Here is a 26,743-nt window from a genome sequence, read left to right as displayed (position 1 = left end):
GTATGTAGCATTGCATGGCAGAAATGTGTACCCTTTGTTTCCAATCATCTGCCATATTGTGTTTGCCATACAGAATTGTCTGAAAGGACGGTTTTGTTTGGGAACCACACAATTCCAGGCTCACTGGGGCATTTGCTTGATTATTTTCCTGTGTGGGACCTTGAACAAGTCAGTGAAGCTCTTTGCACTCTTCATTTCTGCTGTACAAAGCAGTGACCTGTACAGAATAGTGATAATATACACTCTTTATAAGCTTTTCACTGATGCTCTATTTCATTCTAGTTTTTATGTATATTTTTCTTAAAACTGTAGGGGTAGCATCTTCCAAAGCCAATCAGCATGAAAGTTTCAGATATTTTCCCTATCTTCCACTTGTTCTTGTGCAGTAACTAACATAACAAGTTAGGGGTTTGTACAGGTATATTTTATACTGATAATTCCTGTGAGGTAAAATGGAAGGCTAGTTCACATTCTTTTCTCTGGAGTCTCTGACATATTTATGAGCCTAAAATATGCTGAGATGTGTAGGTCCTGTTTGTATAGCTGGGAAATTTATGCATTTAAGGTTAACTAGAATCAAGTGCTTTGCATATTACATCCATCACTTTGCTATCTGTGAGCTGGATCCAAACCCTATCAAGCACTGGAATGGACTGTCCTGGAAGGTGGTAGAGTCACCATTCCTGGAGGTGTTCAAGAAAAGACTGCACATGGCAGTTACTGTTATGGTCTGGCTGACGTTGTGGTGATCAGTCAAAGGGTGGGCTTAATGATCTTGAAGGTCTTTTCCAACCTAAATCACTCTGTGATTCTGTGAAGTCAGGCTACTTAAGCAATGCCAAGCAAGCTTTATAGTCATGATAGTGTTTGTAAAGCATACCATGAACTTAGAGCATCTGCATCTAAAGTTATTTTATCTCTAATTTTTTTTTTTGTGCAGGACAGAACGACTGGCGAAAGATATTATGCAAGACATTGGAGACAATGATATTGTGGTTCTCTGTGTCCTCAAAGGTGGCTACAAGTTCTGTGCTGATCTTGTGGAGCACATTAAAAATCTCAGCAGAAATTCAGAAAGGTTCATCTCCATGAAAGTCGATTTTGTTAGACTGAAAAGTTACCACGTAAGTCAACAACTGATTTATGTAGATTCTGGTTGAATGCCATAATAAATTATTGACTTTTGCATGTGAGTTCTCCACCTCCAATTATAAGAAAAAATGCATGAAAAATATTTTTGCTTGAAAAACCTGTGAGGTTTTCTTAAAAACTCATATCCCTTATACTTTGTAAGTAGTAAGAATAAGGATATGAAGCAGCCTTTACCTCTATTGTTTTATTTAGTCTATCTTTTAGTTCTGGACAGAGAAGTATTCAAATTTCATTCATGTAAAATGACAGCATTTGTTTGTACTCAAAATCCTCAGCAGTTCTGTCAAGTTAATTTCGTGTTATTGCATTTTCTACCCCCGCATAGTTTGGCATAACTGCAAGGTGGTAAAATCTATGTCTTCTTCTAAATGTTTAATGCTAAGTAAATGAAATGCTTTCGTCTTCATAGCATGCAGTTTACATAGTAGCAGAATATACCACCAGATGATGATAGTGTTCTACAAGACTATGAAACAAGCCATTCAATCAAATCCAGTGTTGAAGTAATCATCAAGCCCTCCTGTTATCTTCAGAGGAAATTATGCAATAATAATTTATCTGTGTCACTAAGGATGATACTGAGAAGACCAGCATTTTTCAGAATCTCTAACTACAATTTCTTACTGTAGAAGCTATAAATTTGTATCCTATCCTGCAGTGCATGTTTCACAGTGAGGTAGCATTTCTATAAGTAAGTTGTTGTAGAGGTGTCTGAAGAAGTACACTAAATAAATAAGAGTGATAATAAGGTGTCTTGCAGAAATGCAGCTTGCTATGTCCTGTAGTTCCCACATTAACTCTACAGCCTTTCCACAATTTGTTGGCTGGCATTTTCTTCTGACCCCAGTGACTATGAACTTTTTCTAACTTTCACAGATCTGGTCTGACTTTTTTTTCACTGTGAGAAAAAAGGTGAATGAGAACCTTTTATAGCCATTTGGTTAGGATTTGGTCCTAGGACTTCTGTTTCAAGAATTAGTTCTATGAAGCACATGTGAAATACTAATATTGTACATTTTCTAGGTATTCAACAGTATTACAGAAATAATTAATAAATTACAATGTTATATAATGTCTCACATAATGGCACATGGAAATTTTACTCAATTTTTTTTTTGTGTGGTTATAATAGCACTTCTGTAACACTGCTGAGGAAATAGAGGAATTACTTAAATTGGGTTTTATTTTGCATCTGGCATGTAGGTAATGCATGTGTTTTTCCTACAGAGTTATCTCCTATCAAGTATGAAGATATCCTAGTTCTAAAATTTCTTTCCTTGGGGTCAAATCTTATTAGTCATCATAACCCATAACCAATGAGTGGCAGGAGATGTGTACTGCAAAAGTGTGTACATTTTCACCTCTTTAGCTTAGGAAATAATGTAAAAGCATGTTATATCAAGCTGAAACAGCACTAAGAATTTTATTATGCAAGGGTGCAATTACCAATACTAAGTCCTAGATAATCTTAGGATTTAGTGGCTGTGCATATTTTGGGTCCTATCTTTCTCAGGCTATATCAGAAAGGTAGCACCTTCCCTCCCAAGAACTAGTGCCTCCATCTGCATTTTTGAAAATATATTCTTTGTTTCTTGTATGTACTTCCAAACTGGTGTCAAGTATTGCGAGGCTGAAGCTGTCCTTGATTTAGTGCTTGGATCAGTGCTTGATACCTGTCTGGTCTTGAGAAGCTGAATGACACTGCAGTAGAAATTTGAAATTACATTAATATTGGTAGATGCAGTCCATGAGATATGCATAAACATAATGCTGGCTAAAGCACCTTTTTATTTTGAGTTATTGTTGTGTCCTGTGCAATTGCAGGTTTTGGAGAATGTCCCCTTGTCAGCATAGCTGGGCTCAGATCACTTGAGGAACTCACAGTTACCTAGTCTGAGAGACTCTTTATCCTGGCCCTATACGAAACTCCCAAATCTCCATGTGAGTTTATTCTGTAATAACATGTCTTCCTCAGTGTTTCACACTTTAATCAGAGGCAACAATTACAGCTTTAGAGATAAACCTCTACTTAAAATCTTGGAGCATCACCAGTTCCACTCCTTTGTTTTCCTCTGAGTTTTCTGTTCCACTTTCTAGTAAGACTTATCACTGCCCTCTCTTTTTATACCTTTTTCATTTCACAGACACTGTTCTTCTCACATTATTTATCCTGTTTCCTTTTACTAACTGTTCTCTCTTTCTCTCCTGAAGGGAGTCCTGCTGCTCTCAATATGCTTCCTTCAGACATGTCTCCCTTACCCCCTCCAGCTGTTTAAATCCAGAAACTAATTTCAGCTCAAACTCATGGGATTTTTGTATTGTCTCATTCCAGCTTCAATACTGAAAGGTTAGTTGATTTTTAGGGGCTGTAATTCAAAGTGGGATTTCTTGGTTTAACAGGCTAGCAAAAATGGGCTGTAATTGTGACCCAAAGTCAAATCTTGGCACCCCTTAACTACCAAGTATCAGTGAAAAATGCTGTACTTTGCTGTTTACCATGCAGACATGATTACAGGAAAAGGAGATTGCAAATATGACCAGTTTTATATGGCTCTTTGTTTTTCAAACCTGTCATGATATTACAGGATTTAGACTTGAGAATTTATACTTAATTAGTATGTTAGGATTTGCCTTCATATTAAGTAGCTGAAAGCTGGGCATAAATCTTCTTTGTAAGATTTCTTCCTGCAAATGAATTGATTAAAAAAAAAAGCGTAGTACATATAGATTCTCTGGATAATGAGTTGCTACTTGTACTGCCATAATCAGTATGGCTTTATCTGGCTTGCAAAATATTGTTATATGTGCCTGAATATTTTTACATTTTTGTGAGAAACTTTCCTGTATTTTACAAGGGGCAGGTTAAAAGAAAGCACCAAGTTGACAGAAAATATTATTTCAGGAATAAACAGATAGGAAGCATCATGTAAAGTTAAGCATAAAAGGAAGATGGAGAGGAAAATCAACTTAATTTTCCAGATGGAAATCTAAATGAAAAGCAGCAGCTCTGAGTTTTAAGAGGTGGAGAAGAGAAAACATACCACCAGACTTCTTTGAATGAACTCAAGAGTAGCAAGGCAAGAAGTATAGTGGGTAGAGCAAGAAGCACTACAATAATCCTCATTGGAAATATGATGAATATATAGAAAGATGCATGCCAAGTTATAGGGGAAAACACTGTATTCTGGAAACAATGACATAAGAACTGATAGAATTTAGCAGCTTTTTAGATATTAGGTTCTAAGATATTGGATTTTAATATTTCAGGAACAGTGGGATTGACGGCAGAGATTTTTGAATTTAAAACTGGATGAATAAAATTTACTATATTTAATTTTTAGCATGCTGATTTTTTTCCTGAGTGATTGTTCCTCCACAGGGAATTGGAGTTCTGAAGTTGAAAATGGGTGAGGGTTTCAGATTGAAAGGAGATTTCAAAATTGTTTTCAGAATGTTGAAGTTAAAGATGAAAAGTAATGGTGGAAGAAGTTGAATTGGGAATGTCATCAATGTGACCCTAGCAGGAGAGATGGTGGATCCAGAAATTCCATAATACATTTGTGATATTGATAACTTCAGGAGATTAAAGAGCTGATTAGGAAGAATCTATTTTACTTTTAGGGAAGTAAAATAGAGACATTAGGAAGATGTTTTATTAGGGTATTTTTAATTAAATGATAGGACTAGACAAGAAAAAATATTTGATGATGAACCAAAAGAGAGAATGAACAAAAGAAACCAGAAGGATGTGGACGTCATGAAAAGAAGGGTGGAAGAGGATATGTTTTAGTAACAACATACACTATAAGAAGGGTAGCAGAAGAGTAGACTGTTCATAAACAATAATTAGAGCTTATCTTTGTTAAATGTGGAAGACACAATTTAGGACAAGCTGAAAAGTAAAGGTTGAATTACAGCTGCAGAGAGAAGAGGATATTCTGTCTTAGCGAGTCTAATCCACGACTAAGAGATGCAACAGTATCACCTAATCCTGTTCCATGGATGTGCCAAATGTGACCTTTAAGTGAAACCTCAATTTTTAAATGGAATTGACAAAAATTAGAAGAAGTAGAGGAAGTATGCAGACTTTTTTTAGAAGTTTTCAGCAGCCTCTCAATAGAAGGTACATGCATATGAATTAAGACTTCTTTAGTCTTTCAATGATGAAAACTAAGAGAAGGAATCATATTAAGAGTCATTGTTGAAACTGGTGATGGAGACTGATGGAAGAGAGAGGAAACACCACACGCTTTTATTAGTCAGACCAGTGTGCTTTCTACCTGTTCTTTAAAATGTTTAGTATTCGCATATGGTTATCCATTGATACCTATCTAATTCTCTTAATTACTATATTTTATAGAATAGATATTATAGTAAAGCTCACATCTTAGGGAAGGACAAGTGAATCTTGGTGCAATAACCTTTTTTCACTGAAAACCATGGTGAGGTAAATGAAGAATGAGATTGCTACTTTTCCTGAAGTCTTTTGTGATTTGTTTGGTTATATGTGTGGACTAAAGTGGCAGAAGAGCAGCCATTTCTGTTTTGAAATGACATTGTTATAACAAACTCTGTTATTTTGAGTAACTTTGGGACCCCACCTGGAACACTTCATCCAGCTCTGGAGTCCTCTGTACAGCAAAGACAAGGATCTGTTGGAGAGGGTCTGGGGGAGGCTACATACATGATCACAGGTCTGGAGCACCTCTCTTAAGAAGGCAGACTGATTCAGTGGGGTTGTTCAGCCTGGAGAAAACAAGACTTTGGGGAGACCTCAGAGCAGATGGCCAGTATCTGAAAGGGGCTTACAAGAAAGGTGAAGAGGGACATTTACAAGGCCATGGAATGATAGGACAAGGTATAATGCCTCTAAGTTGAAAGAGGGTAGGTTTAGACTAGATAGAATGGAGAATTTTTTTTTATTATGAAGTTGGTGAGGCACTGGAACACGTTGCCCAGAGATGTGTTTGATGCTTCAAATATGAGTGAACTTCAGAGGAAACTTCCAGAGAATTATGTAGATTTGGTCAATTCATGCAATTCTTTCAAATGAGTACATTATTTATGATTTCCAGAACATAACTAATAAAAAAATTATAAAAATGTGACTGCTGAATTGTAATCCACACACAATGGTTACATTGAATTATGTTCACAAACAAATTCATTGATATGATCTGTTTCCTCTTCAGCCTCCAGTTGTTTGAAACATATTTACAACTGTTGGTTATTAGTCTTGGCAAAAACAGGACTATTAGTGCTGCAAGAATCTGAAAACAAGCAACAAAACAAGCACTGTTTAGTAGAAATCTGAATGTTTTTGCTATATGAAGCCATCTCAGTCAATAGTTTTGCTAAATCTCTCTTCTGTAGGAGTAAGGAAACAGAGGGATTTTATAATGACTAAGTTGAAAGCTTGGTAAATGGAATATAATAATTTCTTTTTTTGCCAAGCAGGTTTCCTTCTCATACATCAAATGAGTGTACTTAATTCCTAAAGGACTCAACAGAATGAAGCATCAGGCTATAATCAGAGTGTTGTAAAATATACAGTTCTACTTTTAATGATAACCTATTCTTATTCAGTATAATTTTACTGTATGTAACTTGGCTTTTTTTAAGATCACTATGAACTTTGCATTTAAAAATAATATGTTGAAATCCTGATGCTGAAAAAGCAAGTAACCTCCAAATGCTTTTGTTAATTTAACAACACAGAAGCAACAACTGTCTTGTTTGCATTTAGTGATTCATGTCTGTACCCAGACCCTGCACCAGTGCTACAATGATTGTTTATCTCCATTGCTGTGTCACACAGGAGAACACAACTATGATCTCTTGAAAAAAATATACATGCTGAGATGAAAGAGAATTCACATTAGTTTTTGTACTTACAAATTTTATTTTGGGCAGGTTGTGAGTTCCCTTTATTTTGCTTCATGTACACAGTTTAGCTGATGATTGCATCATCATATTGATGCTGAGTAGGCAGGAAGAATTACAAATTGAAGCCTACCTGATAGAATGAATTCCTGTTAGCTTTAAAGCCAAATTCTACCATAATTTCACAGGACTCTAAATTATCTGTGCATTATACATTTGACCTGCAAATAAATAACTTCAGTCTAGGCAAAAATGTAATTTAATTTGAAAATTAGTGATTTGTGGTTTATTTAATTTGGAGAGAGACATTCAAAAACTAAAATATACTCTTAACCTTTTTCAGATGTATGTCTTGCAGTCACCACTGCAGACAGTGAACAACTGTATAGAGAATTTTGCAGCATGATATAGTTTAAAATGCTAATGGGCAGCAGAAGCATTACCTAATTTAGTCCATAGAAGCTACCAGTGTCAAGGTTGTTGCTGTTCTGAGAAATATGTTCTGTTGATTGTAGATGGTATCATCAGACAGATGTCTTATGGGCAAGCTAATGATGAGAGATTTGGGAAATCTGCTCCTTGAATTGCAAAATGGATTTCATCTCTGTGCTCTTTTTGTCTATGAATGGATAAAATAGCATTTACATCCCAAAGTAGTAGTATCTTTTTGAGTGAAAGTTCCATGAGTATAAAACAAGTAAGTAAAAGGTCTTCTAGTGCTCCAAGCCAAAGACAGTCCCAAATCTTAAGCAGGCATTGGTGCTCTCCCTTGTATCTCTTATGCTTCAGTTATTTTCTGAAATTTAGTAAGACCTGAGATGGTTAAGAAGATGATGACCAGTGGAAACAGATCATATTTTTTGTGAATTGAGTGTTTGGAGATACTACAATTCACAGTTCTCCAAGCTCTGTCCAAATGTTCCTTTTTCAAGTGTTAAGACTTGTTTAAGTATAGAATATTCTTCATGAAAGAAACAAAAAAACCCACATCAACATACAGCAGTGTCTGACTGCAAAATATCACTCTCAGAGACACAAACTTTTCAGAGAAATAGCCGAAAATGTGTTAGTAGTGAAAGTTATCCCAAAGGCTTATTCTTGCAGCTAGCTGATGAAATTTTAAAAGAAATTCACAAAAATGTAATGAGAAGAATGACAGTCTCTTTCATTAAATTGTGGGTGGTGTTATGAGAGTAGCAGCACAATTCAGGCACTTTGAGAGTAAACTCTCTTGCCAGGTTAATCTGTACAGCAGGTACAGTAGCTTGGTGTACAAACTCAGGCACTGGAGTCTCTTTTCTGATTGCACCTGCACTGGCTAGAACAGTGACTGTCTCCATTCCTCAGGGGCTGCATTGCCCTCCAGGCAGTCACACTGGCCAGCTCAGCTGTTTCTGAGCACTCCCTAACTTGTTTCAGCCCAGGTAACACCACTTACAAGAGAATTTCTATTTGGACCACTTGAGCTTGCTGGATTTGTTTTTAGCAGCCCAGATGCACATATGCATCTCAGTAGCCCCTGCCAGAGGGAGATGTACAAGCAGCTGGGGACAGCTTGTGGGCTGTAAATTCTTTAGTCAGCACAGTTCTTGCTGGAAAAAAAGTCTGCCCATAGTCAAGGGACTATCACTGCCATGTGTGCAAGCCTCAGACTCACCCACTGATTTACCTGAGAGAAGCTCCTCAAAGGTATGAGCAGTGTGGATGTTTCAACTCTAGTTATATTTGTGTACCAGCCTAGTTTTCATAGTGTTCTCAGATAAACTGAAGAAGGCCATACTATGTGGAAAAAAATGTGAACTCAAAAGTCAGGGTCTTGAAACTTCTTAGGTCTGGAGGCAAATGTGCTCCTTTCACCTACATGGCATCTACAGCTTCTATTTAATGTGATGGTAGAATTGTGAGATATGAGGGCTTTACTTCATTTCTTCTCAAAGGAAGTGTTTTATTTAAAATAAACCATACAGTTTTATTTTGTGCTTAGGAGCTTGGCTCCTTCTAATGTAAGTAGGTGTTAATTTGTGGGCACAGTTCAGGAAAGGTTATAAGTCTATCATACAGTCAGTTTATCCAGTTTATCTCTAATGTAAAACTTACTTATAGAAGATGATCTTTGTAATTCTATGCACCAGATAATACACCTACATATCACTTGAATATGTTAGCACCATCTGAAATCTTAGTGATTTTTTTAAAGTATGAGTAAGTGTGTTGGTGACTCACGTATGAAAGATTTGGGGGAACCAAACAACTCAGCCGAGGGAGAACTGAGTAGGAAGTGGCCTGATTGCCATGGGGACAGAACTAGATCAGATGTGGCACTGAAGGCAGAGTGATACTGAGCTGTCCTACAAGTTTTCAGAAATATGAAAGTATTGTTTTAAAGTGTTTATGGAGCATATTAAAGCAAGTAATTGCATGCTTTTTAAGATACTTCTAATTTTTATCTATAGTTTCCAGCTTAGGTATTACCTTCCTTTATACTGATATATGATTTTTAGCTATGGAATTATTTTTCAAATTAAAAAAAAGTTTGCTTTCCTATATTGTGTGTTGGTACTGTGCTCTTTTGGATACAAACTCCAAATAGAGGTATTTTCTAATGTTTTTTGAGAAATTTGTGTCCCCAAGGGTCACATTTTTCTTACAAGCTGTAATATTTTCTTTTGAAAAATGTCTTTTAATTTGGAATAAATGTCTTGGGCTACAGTATATTGCATAGGGTACAGCTACTATGTATAAATGGAGTTTAAGGTCTCAAGTTCCTTTTTCTTAAGGTTTTTTTTCTATGAGTGGGTTTTTTGTGAGCTTAAATTTTTAGTATTTTTAAGCAACCCAGGTTCCTGATATCTTAACATATAAGACTGTAGATGTTTTTGAAACTGGCCACTTTTAGAACATATTCAAAGCACCAAGGGACTTTATTAGAAGCATCCAACTGTTAATCTCTTCAAATAATTAGATTCTCCTGGATACAGTATTTGTTGTATAGCAGTGGTTTCTAAAATATTGAAGTTTAGTTTAGTTCATATTCTGCCAAAAATATACCAAGCTACTATTAAGTTATGGCATTTGCAACAATACTATATGTCATCCTGCTTCATGGATTTTATAGTGACAGGGAGATAGGATCTTACATGTAAGATAGGTCCAGAACTTTATGGTCATTAATCCTGTTGTAAAAATAAGATCTGATGAGTTTGAAAGTACTGTGGCGTGTTTATGCATTGGAAAAATATCACATTACTTGTACGCTAGTAGTACCATTTAATGTGTGAGTTTTTCGTATTAAGATCTGAAATGGGGCAAAATAAATTAAAATAAGCCAGAGGGTTCTAATTTTTCTCAAGGGATTTGTTTACTCCCTTTTACTGGCATCTTAAATGCTGTTTCTTAAAAAAGATCATATATGTGTAGTGTTTGTGCAGTGTCACACCCCAGTTGGTCAGTGAGGCATAGACCAAAGGGTTACTCTAAAGAAATATGCCAATAACAGGAACTCCTCTGTAATTGCACTGCTGATCTGTGTGACAGATATAAAATTCTTTTCCCTCCTCATTTGATAGACAGAAGTTAAACTATTTAAATAAAGATGGGATACTATAAAAAAACTGTGCAAGAAAATTCACAAAGAATATGGGTGCTGTTAAAAGTTTCCAAGTTGTTGTTAGCCCAGGGAGTAAATGCAGTAGTATGGAAAAGAGTCTACTGATTTCTGAGAATCAATGATAAACTAAGCTCCAGATTGCTGGAAGGGACTAAGCATTTGAAGTTTTTATTAGACTCATCTTCTGTGAATTTGCTTACACCTATTTATCTGTTTTCTCAGCTTGTGGCTATTTGACAAAGTTCAAGATTCTTCTTCTATCTCTGTTTTATCACCAGATTCTAGGAACTAATGATAGTCAGGGTCAGAAGGTTAGCACATTCTGATTATTTTAGAGAAAGCTGTTTTCTCTTGTGCTCGCAGAATCCCCAGGTGGATAGGATTTTTAGTACAGAGCTACAAACTCATTATATGTTTTTTTCACAATGTTCATTTACTTTTGATCATTAATTCACAATGCAATTTAAAAAATGGGGTAAGATCATACATGTGGATTTAGTAGTGTCTGAGGTGGCAGGCTAAGATCCTCTGTTGAGGCTGAGAAATATGACTTCTAGTTCATGCATTTAATGCTAAACAATAATTGGGCAAAAGACAGATACTCCAGTTATTGTGGACTTGAATCCAAATGGACATTTTCCTACCCAAGGCCAGTCTAGTTTGCCATAGCATGATTGATGACCTTAATGACTTTTGCATTACCATAGCAGGAGGAGAATTTTCCTTATGCTCTTTGGCTTATGGAGCTAAGGAGGAAAAGCATCCCAAGTCTGCTATTCCAAGTGTGTGGGCTGGTATTACATTATTGTCACCAAAAGTAGACGCTCTTTGCAATGCCTCCTGGCAGCCTAAATGGAGCTCCTGTGTAGGACTGTGGTAGTTCAGGAGGGTATGCTTCCTAAATTTTTCTTTTACCTGTAAATTTTAAACTTTATTTGCTTCCCATATCTGGAGAAAATTATGTGATCTGAACCTTATCTTATATGACTGAAGAGCCCTGTGAAATTGCTAATACCTTTTCGCTTTCTGGAACATACACAGATTTAATGTCTATGTTTTAAATATTATCTTAGAGAATAAAAATAAGCTAGAGTACAAGGAAATCTCAGACTACTGTATGTGAAAACTAACCTGAGTTTTTGAGGATTTACTGTGTTTCTGATATACATACAAGTCAAAATCTTTGTTATCATATGTTCTTGATTTCAGTTCTTGCTGATCTTTCTAAGTGTTCAAGTGCTGTTTCTGCCATATGGTAGTATGTAGTGTTGCAATCTTACTGCCTCGTTCTTAAATAAAAGAACCCATTTAACCAATGCTAAGCACGTATATAAAATTTAATTGCTAAATCAGCAATTAAAAGTGAAATCATTTATTGTCTATAATCCTTACTAGCCAAGTTAACTAGTCTGAGTTCTGCTTCAATTTATGACAGTTCAACCCTTTTTTAAGATAGCTTGCCTTCCTTGGATTAAATACAGAGAAGGCATGCATGAAACTGGAACACAAAAAATTTGCTGAGTGTCTGAACAGATGATTACAAGCAATTCCATTTATTAAGTTTAATAACTTACTGTTTCCCAGAGTGTTGTTTAAGCTGAATGACCTGCCTTGCTTTTACCGTAGGGAAGAAATATACCCAGGTGTTACCACAGGTCAGCTGATAAGGAGTACCTTGCTGTCAGCAAGTTCATTGTTTGCCTTTCCCTGTCCAAAGCCAACTTCCTCATTGCAAAACTCTGGCCATCCCTGGAACTGGATAGACTAGCCTGAATTTGAAGCAGTTCCAAACCTGAGTGGTGGAACTTTTAGTTAAGGAATAACAACAAGGAAGAAATAGAAGAAAAAAATAAGTAAATCTTTACATGAGTTACATTGTAGATCTACCCCTACAGAAATAAAATATGTCTTACACTGTGATAGCTAGAACTCTGCTAGATGTACATCTAGACCAGTTTCAAATTTGCTGTCATCTGTTATCCTGGCATAGCAGTAAGGCCAGGCTCAGTGCAGCACAGTCAGTGTGTGGTCAGCTCAGGAAGGCAGCTTTAAGGCTTGCAGAGCTGCTCAAAGCTGTCAGTGCTTCAGTGCACATGTACCTGTGCGTCCCTGCAGGAAAGGGGGTGTTCTGGCAGTGGGTGTGTGCCAGTTTACTGGATTCCATTCCCACTTGGCTCAGCATTGTTGGATTGTTTGCAAGGTGTTCAAGGCACCTCATAAAAATGTATCAGCGACCTGGCATTTGACTATTTTGAATGTGGGTGTACCCCAGAGGTTGCACTGTGGCCTTTGGTATACATTTGATTCTGGGTTAGGGAAGGCAAACTTTCCAGTCTTTACTGGGAAGTGATCCACATCACTGATTCAAGTGGATGTTGTTTCTAAGTACAGCATTTTATATACTACCACTCAACTTCTGCTGATTCACTGAGGATATTTCATAGCCTATACTTTGTATATCAGTTTGACTTTACCTATTAGCCAGAATAGGTTAACAGATCCTGTAGATGCTATATTGACACTTCCCCAGCAACTTCTTAATATTTTGAAGTATTTCTCAGGAGGCAGGTTGCAAAGCAATTTAGTTACATACTAGGATCCAAGTGACAACTGAATGGTCTGGCATTGACTTCTTTTTGGTCAAAACCTTCCTGGAAAACCCAGTTGTAGGAGGTGGAATGGTAGTGTGAAGTGAAAGAGCTGTCCCAATGGGAATTCCCAGGTTGGAGGATCTGCTGTATTACCCAAGGGGACAAAACCAACATAGAACAGGCCTGATGGTCACATTCTTCTTTGTTTTGAGTTGCCTTGATGAATTTTGGGAGAAAAAGATAACCACATTTTTTTAAGAAATTCCATATGAACTGTGCAGACTGTAGTAATTAGAAGTGTGATAACGACCTTGAGTCTATATTTCATAATTTAGTTATGCATTTACTGCTCTCTTCTGTTAAAGCTGTTTCTTTTGCCATGATTAAAGAAGCTTTGTTTCACTGAGTCCAGTATTAATGTATTCCAGATTCTGCTTCTTCAGAAGAGTAACAGATGTTCACAGTTTGGTGCAATTTTCAGATGAGCAATGGTGTTTATAATGCATTTCCCTGAGACCACCCAACTCATTTCACTTGTAACTTGAACTATGTCCAAGTGTTGATCTCAAGAGATGTAAAAGAGATGTAATAATTCTGTGCCCCACCCAGTTCAAAACACATGACTTAGTATAGATGGAATTTAAATATGTATACTTCCAATCTACATAGAAAGCTAAAATTTTATCTTGTATGCCATGAAAAATGGTGGTGGATATAAAATGCTTGCTTTAATTAATCAAGTGTTCCTAGAATTAACTAAAATCATGAAACAAAGATGAACAAGTGAAAAACCACAACCCAGTAATTAAAACCAAAGAAATTGAGATTTATTCTGGAAAACGCAGATTTATTAAGCAGTGAAAAAAAAAAAAAGAAATATAGCTTAGGATGAGGTGTGGGGATGTGACACAATGCTTCATGTCTTGTCAGAAACAGCTGCAATAAATTTTGTGCTGCATTAACCAAAATATAGTGTGATTTAGAGCTGTCTCTATCCAAGCCAATATATCTAGTGTCAAATCTTTAAAAAAAAAAAAAAGGTTGATGGGGTTTAGTGATATTAGAAAACAAGTATTGAGGAACTTTGGGTGACAGAAAATGAAACTTCATATTTCTGCATTTATAATAAATCTCAGAGACTCAATTATATCAGTTGGAACAACTCACAAAGGAAGAAAGAAGCTCTGAATGACTTGCGACCATGAAAATTAAACAAACAGTTCTGAATTGACATTAATTGGTTACATACTAGGTGTATGTACATACTGAATGAAGAAGATTTATTTCATTCCTGACATTCGTTGTACTTTATACTTAACATTTAGTGCAGTGTTATTTTGAGATTATAAACTGAGAACTCAGAAAAAAAGAATCACTGAGAGGTTCCCATGGCAACCATAGTGTGGAAATTATCTGAACATTATGATCAGGGTAATGTCACATCATAGTATTAAGCCTTGCTGTTTGGCAGGTATGTATTTTACAACATGAGTTAAGTGATAAATGTAGATAGTTATAAATGGCATTGAAATCAATTATCTGAGTTTTGGTGGTTTTTTTGGGTTTTTTGGGGTTTTTTTTAGCCAGAGAATTGCTCTCCAGTGTAATGCAAGGAATTTCTTTAATTTTTTTCTGAAAATACATTGTCTGGAGGGTTCTGAGCTGCATATAAATAAACATATAGAAAATTATATGGTTTTTAGGCACCATGAATACTCAGCCTTGTCCTTTGCCAGCAGTCATTCTCCACTCAGAACAGCAGGATTTTCATAAATGTGTGCAGTTGTGTCCCAACAGCCGATGTGTGAATGCAGAGATTGACAGGATGCTGTGATCCCCCTGCTCTCAATGGCTTTTGTGTTTGCTTAGCTGCTTGCCAGCAATGAAGATGCTATTTCAGCATCTTCCTTTCAGCTGAAGCCAGAAATACCAAATGCAAAGGAAACAGTGCTGCTGTGAATACTGTAGAAAGAAAGGTTTTTGGGTTTTTTTTGTGAAAAATAAATAAATTCATTAATCATTGCACCTCACTGTTATCTTTTTTCTCTTTCTCTGTCTCAAATAGCAGCTTAAGGGCAAACTGCCTCTTCAGTAATTCTTCTGTGCTGGTTGCTAATGAAATTCTACACTTTCTCATTTGGAAATGAAAAAATATTTTGCCAGTGCCTTGGTTACACATGCTGTGGTAGATATTAGAAACAATCTGCTTTTTATAGTCTTATAATAGTCTTGACTTGAATACATGCCTGACTTTTGAAGAGTGACCTGTCTTGCTTTACAACAAAAGACTTATGCTTTTAATCCTGAACTTAAAATCTTCTCAATGTCCATTTTTCTACTTAGTTTTAAAATAATCTTCTTAGGAAATCAGTTACTTGCTTTGTTGTTGTTTGGACTTTTCTTTTTCTGTTTTTCTTTACAAAAATAAAAGAAATATTGAAACTTATATTAGAAAATATATGGAATGTAACCTTCGTTGCTGCTCTAGCTCTGTTTCCCGGGAAACGGATGAGAGCAGCATGAAATTTATCTAAAGCTCCCAGATCCGGTGCAGAAAAAGTGAAGGCAGGTCTAAAAACTGCCTTTTAAAGCAGTGACTGCTCAGGACCTCTTACAAAGCTGTGGTGTGAGAGTTTTGTGGAGAGTAGAGTCTTGAGTGAAAGCCAGGGAGCCTTTTGGTGGGTCTGCAGAATGCAAACATGGAGAAATTCTCATCTGGGCAATTCAATAACCTTTGCTTACAATTATTCAGGAAGGCTGTAATAATTTATACAGTCCATTCCCATGAGGATCACAAATAGTTCCTGGGGTTGCCAGATTGCTTGTGGCTAAATATCTGCAAAGGTGCTTGGAAGTCCCCAGACTTCTGCCACCTGGGCTGTGAGCATGGACAGGTGTGGTTCCATCTGCACAGGGAGCAGCTCTGACCCTCTGAGTGCTGCCTCTGCTTGTCCTGCTTTGGGAAGGGAAGAAGAACAGCTATAAATCCCTTAGTCCAGTAGGTCTTTACCCACATTTTAAGTGCCACTATTTACCTGTGGAAAAACATTTGTCTTCAGACCACTGGATTTAGAAATAAAAGCAGAGAATTCAAGTATTGTATATTTGTCAGCTGTTTGTAATGATGAAGCTTCCTGGTGTCACCAGTAAACCACAGTGTGACATTGTGGTACTGGAGCTATTATTAAAATTGGACTAATGCTATCTTCCTATGGGTAGGAATATTAGATTAGCACATGCATCGATTTGGCAAAAAAACCACATTAACCATGCTTCTGTTCTTGCTTTTTCTGAAAAGTTCATATAGCCTGGCCATGGCTGTGTATTTTTTAATTTGCTACCTTCTTTAAGGCCTCTTTTGTCTTGCCTTAAAAGTAGGGCTTCCATGTGTTTCCTTTACGTGATCTTAACTTCGTGTTCTGCTCATAATAAATTGGAGCTAGAGCTGGTTGAGAATTTTCCATCAAAAGGAATTTCAACTAGAAATGTCTGTAAAACAAATTCAGAAAAAAAAGAATTCTTCAAAAAATAACTTTTTTAACAAGAAAATCAAACTATACTATTCTGTTGCATTTGGTTCAACCTCATTGGCCATGTTTAAGTAATTGACCTCAAGGATTTTATCTTTGAGTCAATTGAATAAACAAAGCTCTGGAAACTGTATAGCACACTGAAAATATTTTGCAAATAAATTTTGCAAAACTTTTTTTGCCCTGGAGAAGATTAATTTCTCCAAAAAGAGCTGACATGTAAGCACATTTAGCCTGTGCTTCCAAAAACTGTTCCAAACCAAGAATGTGCTTGCAGGTGTTTGGTCAAGTGTTGAGATGCTCCTGTCCTCCCATTTTGAAAGGGATAAATATGTTACTCAACCCTTGTCATACTAAGAAATAGCAAGCAAGGGAACGCTATTTTAAAAAGAAAGATGCAACTTTTTCTAGTCCAGTAAACCCTGGAGTTTGATGTTGGCTGAAAACAAGCAGGAGATGCAGGAAGCCACAGGAAGAAGTGAGAGTATGGTTTCTTGAACACCAACACTACCAAGCATTAGAAAATATTCATAACTAAGACTAGTAATCAAGATTTAAAAAAAAAAAGGTAACATATTTTTATTCTGTACAGTTATAACCAATTTCAGAGTTTTATCTTTCTTCTTTCAGAATGATCAGTCTATGCAAGATATGCAGATAATTGGAGGAGATGATCTTTCAAAGCTGACTGGCAAGGTTTGTTCATTCTATATTTAAGAAAGAAAATAAATTCACTAAAAATACTTGAGAAGAGCTATATAATTTTTGTCAGATACTAATACTGGAATCAAAGTTATTTATTCTAATATATTAAATTGCTGTGATGCCAATGCTTTCAGATTGCAGATGCCCAAAAAGGTCAGAATGTAGCCTCTCCATCCTTTGTAGACTTTCCCAGTAGTTATACACGTATCATCAGTGAGATTGTGGGCAAAATTTGTGATGTAATGTTTCCCCTTAGCTTGTTTATATCATGGAGCCTTGACTTTTTTTTTTTGCCTTCAATGGGTGCATACAAGCAAACTGCACAGTGCATATCTCTGTTGAATTCAGCATATGAGTTTAATCCCATTTTGCCTACTGCACAAAATTCAGTTGTGGAGCCTTTCACTCAGAGAATCAAATGGGATTTTTTATTTCAGCATCAGGCTGCCAGCCTGATATATGACTGAATCTGCACTAAGCTTGAGCCTTGTGATAAGGAGAGAGAGTGGTCTGAGGCAGTGAAAAGGCCATTTTCATCCAACCATGGTAATACAAAGCAGTACTTTAAAGAGGAAGGAAAGCTGATTTCATTAGGCAAATGGTCTGTGTGGCAAATGGTCAAAAAATGGATTCTTTACTTATGCATTAAGGCAACATAATACTTATCTTGTTATTGTACTTGCAGTCACAGTATTGTATTTGCAGTCACTGTTTTATTAGGTGGTTCTAGATAATATCAGTTTCTTCAAAGCACTCAAATGGAACACTAGCAAACTCATTTTTTTGTTGTACTAGCAAACTCAGTTTTGTTGTGCTATAGCACACAAGAAAAAGAAGAGGAAAACAACTTTAAATATTTCATTAATATTAAATAGGGTTTGATGCAACTAGAACTGAAATTTAAAAAATGCTGTTATACTCAGAATATTTTAGTGATATGTATGTACTCAATTTGCACTTCTAAATACTCCTGCTGGGTGTTGTTTCCAAATTACCACTAAAGGGTTAATCATATTCTGGGGAAATATTAATTAATTTGCTACTTTCTAATATTCAAACACTAGAGTTACCTGTTTTTCTGTGATGATTTTGCATATGTTTCTCTACCTCACAGACAGAACTGGCAGTGCATCTTACTTAACATTTCTCTTTCTGAACGTAGTTCAAACACTTTCTAAACTTCCAGGCCCAGCTCTCCTTCCCCATCTTCCAATCCCAAATTTCCTTGATTAATGGTTGCAGATATTAGTATTATTTCCAGACATGATATTTCCAGTATAATTTGAATTCACTGAGCAAAACATTTTTTGCAAGACTTTTGTGTATTTATCTGTGCCCACATGTGTATGAGAGAGAAGGAAGATTTCACCCTATGAAGTCCTGCTCTTGTCAAAAAATAAGTAAATTGTTTTCTTACAATGGAAGTCCTGGTAATATTTTTCTCAGTGGCATGGCTCTCCTGTTCCCAGGTATGGAATGGGACACAAAATTTGGCTGTTGGGAGGCTGAGAGATAGCTGGGGAGAAGACTGAGCAGCAGCATTGTTTCAGATAGCTGGGCAAGGCTGCTGGGATCTTGGGTGGGTGGGAAGAAATTGCTGCTCAGGAGGGGAGCCCAGTGCTGGAAGCTGGGACTGCCAGGGGAGCAGAGCTCCAAGGGCCTGGTGTTTGTATGTGGGGCTGTCTGTGACACAGCTGATGTGTCAGGAAATAGGAATAATAGCATTTTCTCTAGAACACGTGAGAACAGGGTTCCCTTAAGACTTATTTTACTGTTTGAAAAGCTGGAATGCAAAGCTCAGGCTCAAATGCTCATGCTTGCATGTCTAAAGTTGGATATGTGAAGGAGTGGCCTTATGTCCACAGATGCCAACTCCTCCATCTGTTGTTGACTTCAGCAGCTAGTGCAAATATTCAGCACATTTTACTAATCAGCCATTTGTGGGCTGATTCAGAGCCTCCTACAGGCCATGTAAAACTTTTCCTTGAAGTATTTTCAGTACCTCTCTTTAGCTGCTGGCTTTTAAAACTGCTGGTTCAGTAGTTATCCAGTGTCACTGAGTGAATTAGTTGAAGACTTACTCAGAGAATTGAAGTTCTTTGCTATCAAGCAAGCTGTGTTCTTCCTCTGCCTGCTTGGAGTATTTAATAGGAAAGGTGTAATTATATTGAAAAATTAATATACCAAGTTAAAATCCCATTAACTTACTGATCATGGAAGGTGTTTTCAAAAGCACAAGTGTGGGCTTGGAACATAAGTTCCATTAAGTTTCTGTAAAGTTGAAAAGTATCAATAAATGTAAACAGTTTTGAAACTTACAGAGAAAATATTCTGAGATTTTGATATTGAACTGCCTTTCATTAAGTAATAATGCCTGGAACCTCAGCTAGCCTATAATCTTAGTGAAGAACTAAGGCATGTTTGCTGCCTATTGGAAAAACAGATTACTGAGTGAACATGCTGGTATATAATAAAGTTGGGGGTTTTTTTCTGAGAAAGCTCGAAGAAAGCAAAAAATTTTAAAAGCTAATTAGAAAGAGGCTGTTAAGGAATAGCTCTTAGCTCTGTTAATAGCTTTCAAAATAATATCTCCTCTGTACTTCTCTACAATATACTTTTGTTTACAAAATTATTATAAGCATGGCAAAAATGTATCATGACCCAAACCACGAAAAAGAAAAATATTATGAGAGTTGGCATACAGACCCAAATTGCCCAAATTGTTGCCTGAAGAAAATCATCCCCCATTTGAAATTATTCTTCTGTGAAGAAGGTCACTGAAGCAAGAATGAAGTTTTCCATGGCACAAGTCATTAATTAAGATACTTGAAGAATGAATCCTGATATATCTTAACACTCTAATGCTTTGTAAGCATTTCTATCCAGAAAAAATATACTTTTAAAATCTCTCCTTTAATCATGTAAATAGTGAACATAAAGTTTCTCAATATCTGATTTCATAGTAAAATAGTTAGTTTTAAATTACTTTAAAGTTGAAATTCTCACTTGGGTAAAATGTATCATGTAAACATTTTGAAAATGGGAGATAATAAATTACTGTTCAGAAATCTGTTTAATAACAAGATGGCAATGAAAATGTATGGAGATGAGGTGAAAGAACAAATAATACAACCCTGCTTAGTTTCAATACTGTAAACATACTGTATAATACTGTAAAAATTCCTAACATATTTTCAAGTATTTTTGACATTTGAGCAAAGTAAATTTTAAAGCATCTAGAAACTTCAGTAGGTTCAGCTGTACCAGAGCTGTGAGTAGCACTGCCATTTATTTCTTATATTTGTATGCACATATATTTTGTCTGAAAAGCTTAGGAGATGGTTTTGTAGTAAAAAAATCTCCAATGACAGGAATCATTCAGTATATCACTCCATATGTAAAATATGTCCTGTAACCTTTCAAAAAGCTCCTATACCACTTTGACTTCTCTCCTTGTAAATGAGACATGTTAGATAAAATAATAGATTTAAAGTTTATATATTTTTGCAATTAAATACTTATTACAGTTGTATATTTGATGTCAAACTTAGATCCATATATACTGAAATTTTCCCTATTTCTGTATAGCATAGAAAGTGAACAAAAAGAATCATTATTAGTTTTTAAGTTAATAATAACTTCAAATTAAGACAGAGTAGTTGTACAGTTAGTACTATACAATTGTAGAGCCAGTGAATTTCAAAAATTCTGTCCATGCTTATGTTTTGTGTGAATTCCCCTTGTTCATATTAAGTACATGTTGACAGCCAGTGGTTTAGTCATTTTCAGTGAAGTGTAGAAGGTCATAAATAGCCATCAAGAAAAAGGGAAAGTGAGTATTTGTGCTTTATATGCACTTTGTTGTGTTAGTTTGAGCACTCCATCCTCACTCTGATGGTCTTCTAAAATAACTGATCAGCTCATACAAAAAAGAAGTTTCACTCAGAAGAAGATATCCTCCATGTATCTCTTCTCAATTCCTTCAGGTTTTGGGATTTGGGCTATAAAATTTCCAAACTTCCTTTATGTGGTTTGCCTAAATCAATTTAACCACTATCTGCCATTTTCTTGCTCAGCTTGTCATTTGGGAAGATGTTCCAGGAACATAAAGCATTCTCACTTTCTTCTCTTATGCTTCTCATTTCATTCCTATTTGATTGAACCATTTTCTATGCATCTCATAGGCTCCAGCAACAGCTCTGAGAGCTGTTTCTCTGTCATGCTCCTAAATATGTTAACATGGCAGTATTTAATAAATCATACATGTGGCAGCTGTCTAACACAATGTTTTATTCTCTAGATCAATATACATATTATCCTCACAAATTCAAGTTTGTTTCTCAGAATTATATTGGTTCCATACTTATTATTCTCTCCATTAGTATTCACTGTCTTGACTAATGTTGTGATTTCTTGCCCTATATGCATTCCTTTCTAGAGTAATGCCCATAAATTTGCAGAAACAATAATGCCATTCTCTTTAGAACATTATGTACATGAGAGACAATTTATATGACAATAAAGCCATACAAAATTCACTGTACACTTTGGCAATTGTCATGTCCCCCACTCACCTCAACATCTTACTTTATTCCTGTCAGACATGCAGCCTTGCCTTTTTCTTCTTTTCAAAGGTCAATTTTATATGTCTTGAAGTATTGCACATCTTCAGTATCTCTGCTTAACTGCCAAGTTTAGTCACTTCTGTTGTTCTAAATTTTTTCTTTATTAGATTTGATACTGTCTATTCTTCTGACAGTTGCCATTCTTAACTGTTTTTTCCAAAGCAGAAGACACTATTTTTTCTTTCTCCAAAGTCAATTACCTTTCTTTGCATTTCTTTCTCAGATATTCTCTTCTACTGTTGATCATTATTTTCTTTTGTTGTTCTTGTTGTTTTGGAGGAAGGAAAGTATAAAAAAAATCTTTACAGCCTTCCTATCCCATTTTTCACATGGGCTCTGCTCATCTTGCTTCTACATCTTACCTGTTGGTAATCCTATTTCACCTATGTCCAGAAAATCCTCCTCCATTTCCAGATGACCAGAAGACTGTACTTCATGCAAGTGAGAAAATGGAGACATGAGTCATTCCTGAATTACCTTTAGATTAATTATGGTAGTTTGTTCTACTTTTTATACACAACAGAAGGATGCTGTGAAGATGGCTGCAAGTGGAACATGAGTGTGCGCAGCATTTGACACAATGCTGTCTAAGACCAAAGCATCAGGTCCTCCATTATGTCCCCCACTCTCTTACCTCTTGGAGATTCTGAACTTGTTTTATACAATTTAGATAGCTGGAGTTTGTATTCATGGGCTTTTAATACATTCACCAGTTTGCTCCCATCAGCAGCTGCGACTGATGAAACCAAGTGTCTGAAAAAAATAACAGTTTTGAGGTGTCATATCTGTCCTTCCAAGTATGCCATAAGATGTGGATGAGCCCAGCAGAAAAGTTGAAAATCAGACATATATGGCTTTTTCTAGAAACCTGTAGAAAGTGCCTAGCTATATGTCTCATTTTACAGAAGTCTTGCACATTATTTTCTGACATTGTGATGAAGGGTTAATATCTGTGGATTTCATGCCTGTGTGCATAACATAAAATTATTTCACTTCTCACAGGAGTGCTTGTAGCTTCCTTTGAACCTCTTCACTGAAACCTGATGCATTTTCATTTAATTTTTATTTTATGGTGATTCTTTTTAATTTAAAAATGGTGATTTTAATTAATTTTTATTTGATGGTGATTCTTCAGCTCTATGGCACTGTCATAAAACATCTTGTTTAACCACTGGTGGGTGAGGTTCCCCAAATACAATGCTAAGAAAGCAGGTACTACATGTATGATGAGTAAACTGATACTCCATTAAGAATTCAGTTTGAAGAATCACATTATCAATTTATGTAATTCTGATGATGTGGAGTACACATGAAAAGGTGTCTTAAATGCAGACTACTGAATGGAAATTTATCTAAAAAGAAAGAAAATACACTATATTGTTGCTTTTAATCCTCTTACCCTCATAAAACAAAACAAAAAAAAGAAGTAGAGATTGACAAAAAAGAGATTTTTTGGGGGGAAGGTGGTAGGAGTTTTGGTTGTTTTTGGTTTTTTTTTTTTTTTTTTTTTTTTTTTTTTTTTTTTTTCAAATATGCTTTCACTCATAGAACTGGCAAGTAAAAGAACTCACCTTTTCTTGACACTGTGTATTCATGCATACTTTGCAAGCTGGTATAACTAACAATATGTTACAATACTCCCAAGTAGTTTAAGAATAGTTCTATCCAAGAAAAAGACAGCAAGGAACTCAGGATATCAATGGGGATTTGAAGATAAAAGTATTTCCATCAGTTCAAATTATGCGCAATATTCTCACATTCAGACTCATTTTTTTTCCCTTTGTTTTTTCCTTCCCAGAACAGTTAATTGGCCTGATCACAAACAGGGCTGTGTTTAGAGATTCCTTTATCTTAAGGCCCAAAAGCATCTTCTGGGTGATTAAAATGAAGGGTCCCAAATGATAATTTCTTCACTGTACCTACAGTGTATATTTTAAACTACTAAAAATTTTGATTTAGAGACTTGGTAGAGAAGCCTCTATATATCAGGCATGTTTTACCAAGTCAACTGTCATAATTGCTAAAATGGTGAACCTAATTTTCGTTTTTGAATGTGAACCATTTTTTGTCTTTTACTATGGCCTTTTTTAATACCTTTGCCTACTGGATTAAGCTGTTTGCCATTGTCAAATTTATATTGCCATATGGTTGCATATTTGCCTATCACACAGTCATTACTTAAGCTTCTTTTAGATAAACTAATCCATTGGAAGCCTGCTGTACAGTACTGGCATACTGTAGGATGTAAATGAGACAATATTTGAAGGTGGAATTAACAACATGAAATTATTAGTAGGCAACTGATATAGTTGGAAGAAATGAAATTTCAAGCATGCAGATTCTTCTGTTGGTCTGAATAGAATCAGCAAACGTCAAGCTAATTACAGATTGAGAGAAACTTTTAATTTTAACCTAATTTGGTAATCAGACAATTTGGGATAAGAGAAGCGATTGCCCTACATAATCACCTGCCCTGTGACCAGAGGGGCAGATAAAAATGTTAAGAATTCCTCTGAGCTAAAATAAGAGAGGAAATTATCAGCTGTGGAACACTGATAAATGAGTTGAAGGGCAGCTGCAGAGGAGGATTATAATGTGTTGTAAAGCCTCTATTTTATTCAGTCCATGATTTCAAGTGCGTACAGCAGTTCTGAATTTTTGTTCCCAGGCTCAGCTGTTGAAAGTATTTTGTGGTCTCTCTGAGGCTGTGGGCTGAAAGGTCAAAGTTCTTTTGTGAAAAATGTTCCCCCACTGGGAAATGGGCTGTTAATTAAATAAAAGCTATTACTTCCTGCTACAAACTTTACTTCACTCTAAGGTATTTTTTTCAGTTCTCAAACAATTTTTCTTTTCTCAGTTTTAAGTTCCTTCTGTTATTTTCTTTCTATTAAAGGAAAAAAAATGTGTATATGCTATTCTACTGATTTTATGCTGAAACATTTAAGGAGAAAATACCCTCTTTATGTACCTATCTGATTTTCTTGCTATATATGTGAGAGCTGAGTTTGTCCCCTTTGCTGTAGTGTTGCATTAAATGCAGTTGTTAATTTGATTATTAAAGTATAGTTTCAGCTTTCAGGGAAATACTCCCCCTTTCTAAATGTGCAACTTAGAATTTTTACCTTGTTAAAATTTCACATTTTATATTAATTCAAAGACACAGTTTTCCTCAAAGTCTTACTCCAAGCTAACTTCAAAGTACTACTATTTCATAGCAATTTTCCTTTGAAAACAGTCTTCCAAATGGAACATAAAATCCAAGTCTAGAAAAAAATTGTTATTCTTTTCCAGGAAGATGAAAAATAATTTCCATAGCACTTACTACTGTCAGGCAGGAGGCAGACATGCTTTCATTACTCTGCTTGGTCTTGTTAGCTGACATTGCTCCATTTATTACTGACCTGTGGGAAGGTAAACAATAGAAATATATTGACTCAGTGCTGGAGTAGTTTTCATCTCACTGTAAGTCAGGATTTTTAAAAATGTACTGTAAAAAGAACATACTTTCTTGGAGTGTATAAATGTGTGTGGCTTTAAAAAGCAGTAAATGACAGATTTTCAATTTTTGCATGTTTTCTGCTCATTATTAAAAAAAATAACATTCACAGATAATTCTCTTTAGCATGAGAGACAAATTCACATGCTACCTGGGGATTAGACATTTCTTCTTTATTTTACATAGTACTAGTATTGTCAATCTCCTTTTTCCAGATGACCCAAGACATGTTGTTATGGGCCATTTTTACTACTGTCTGGAAATTAATATGGAAGTGCAAATTCTATTTTTGCAGAGATCCAGCTCACACCACAAGTGTTATTTCTGCTGAGTTCAAATGTTCATGTACTGAGTTGCAAGTTGTGTGTCCCCTGATCACTCAGAACTGGAGAATTTTAAACTTCACAGCACCCCTTTGCATTCAAAACCACAGAGGACAATTTTTGGGCCACTGCTCTTTAATGTTTTTGTAAAAGATCTGGACTCATTAATTGAATGTATATTAAGAAAATTTGCCAGTGATGCAAAAAGAGAAGGGGCTGTGGATTTCCTCAAAGGTGGAAGAGCTTACAGAGAAACCTGCATAGGCTGGAGAGCTGGGCAATCACCAATCATGAAATTTAACAGGATTCTCCACTTGGGACAGAGTAAACCCTGTTATATGCAGAGACTGGGGAATGAGGCTGGAGTGCAGCACCATCTAAAGGGACCTGGGGGTCCTGGTCCATGGCAAGTTGAACCTGAGCCAGCAGTGCCCTGGCAGCCAGGAGGGACAACCCTGTCCTGGGGGGCATCAGGCACAGCATGGCCAGCTGGGCAAGGGAGGGATCGTCCTGCTCTGCTCTGCTCTGGGGCAGCCTCAGTGCTGGTGTCTGCCACAATGCAAGGACTCCTGACTATCAGAGTGTGTCCAGGACAACCAGGTTGGTGCAAGGGCTCAAGGCTTCTGAGGAGTGCCTGAGGTCACTTGTGTTGTTCAGCCTGGGGAAGTGAAGGCTGAGGAGTGCCCTCATCACAGCCTACAACTTCCACAAGATGGGCAGTGCACACAGCTCTCTAGTGACCAGCAACAGGACAGTAGGAAATGGAATGAAGCCATATCAGGGGAAGTTCAGATTGGACAGTTGGAAAAGGTTTTTCACTGAAACCATGTT

The 26,743-nt window shown here is 36.2% G+C and overlaps 1 protein-coding gene across 3 annotated transcripts in view; it reads left to right on the top strand.

The window, feature by feature from the left end:
- PRTFDC1 (phosphoribosyl transferase domain containing 1) overlaps window positions 1-26,743 on the top strand; it is a 42,756-nt gene that overhangs the window by 4,760 nt on the left and 11,253 nt on the right. For all 3 annotated transcript variants that reach the window (XM_031503810.2, XM_021533122.3, XM_021533123.3), the window contains exons 3-4: window positions 941-1,124; window positions 17,394-17,459. In XM_031503810.2, the coding sequence (XP_031359670.2) occupies window positions 941-1,124; window positions 17,394-17,459 (250 nt within the window). The remainder of the gene's footprint in view (window positions 1-940; window positions 1,125-17,393; window positions 17,460-26,743) is intronic.

The sequence above is a fragment of the Lonchura striata genome, chromosome 1 (assembly GCF_046129695.1).
Source record: "Lonchura striata isolate bLonStr1 chromosome 1, bLonStr1.mat, whole genome shotgun sequence".
NCBI lineage: Eukaryota > Metazoa > Chordata > Aves > Passeriformes > Estrildidae > Lonchura > Lonchura striata.
The sequence above is the reverse complement of the archived record's forward strand: the minus strand, read 5'-3'. Positions and strand labels throughout refer to the sequence as shown.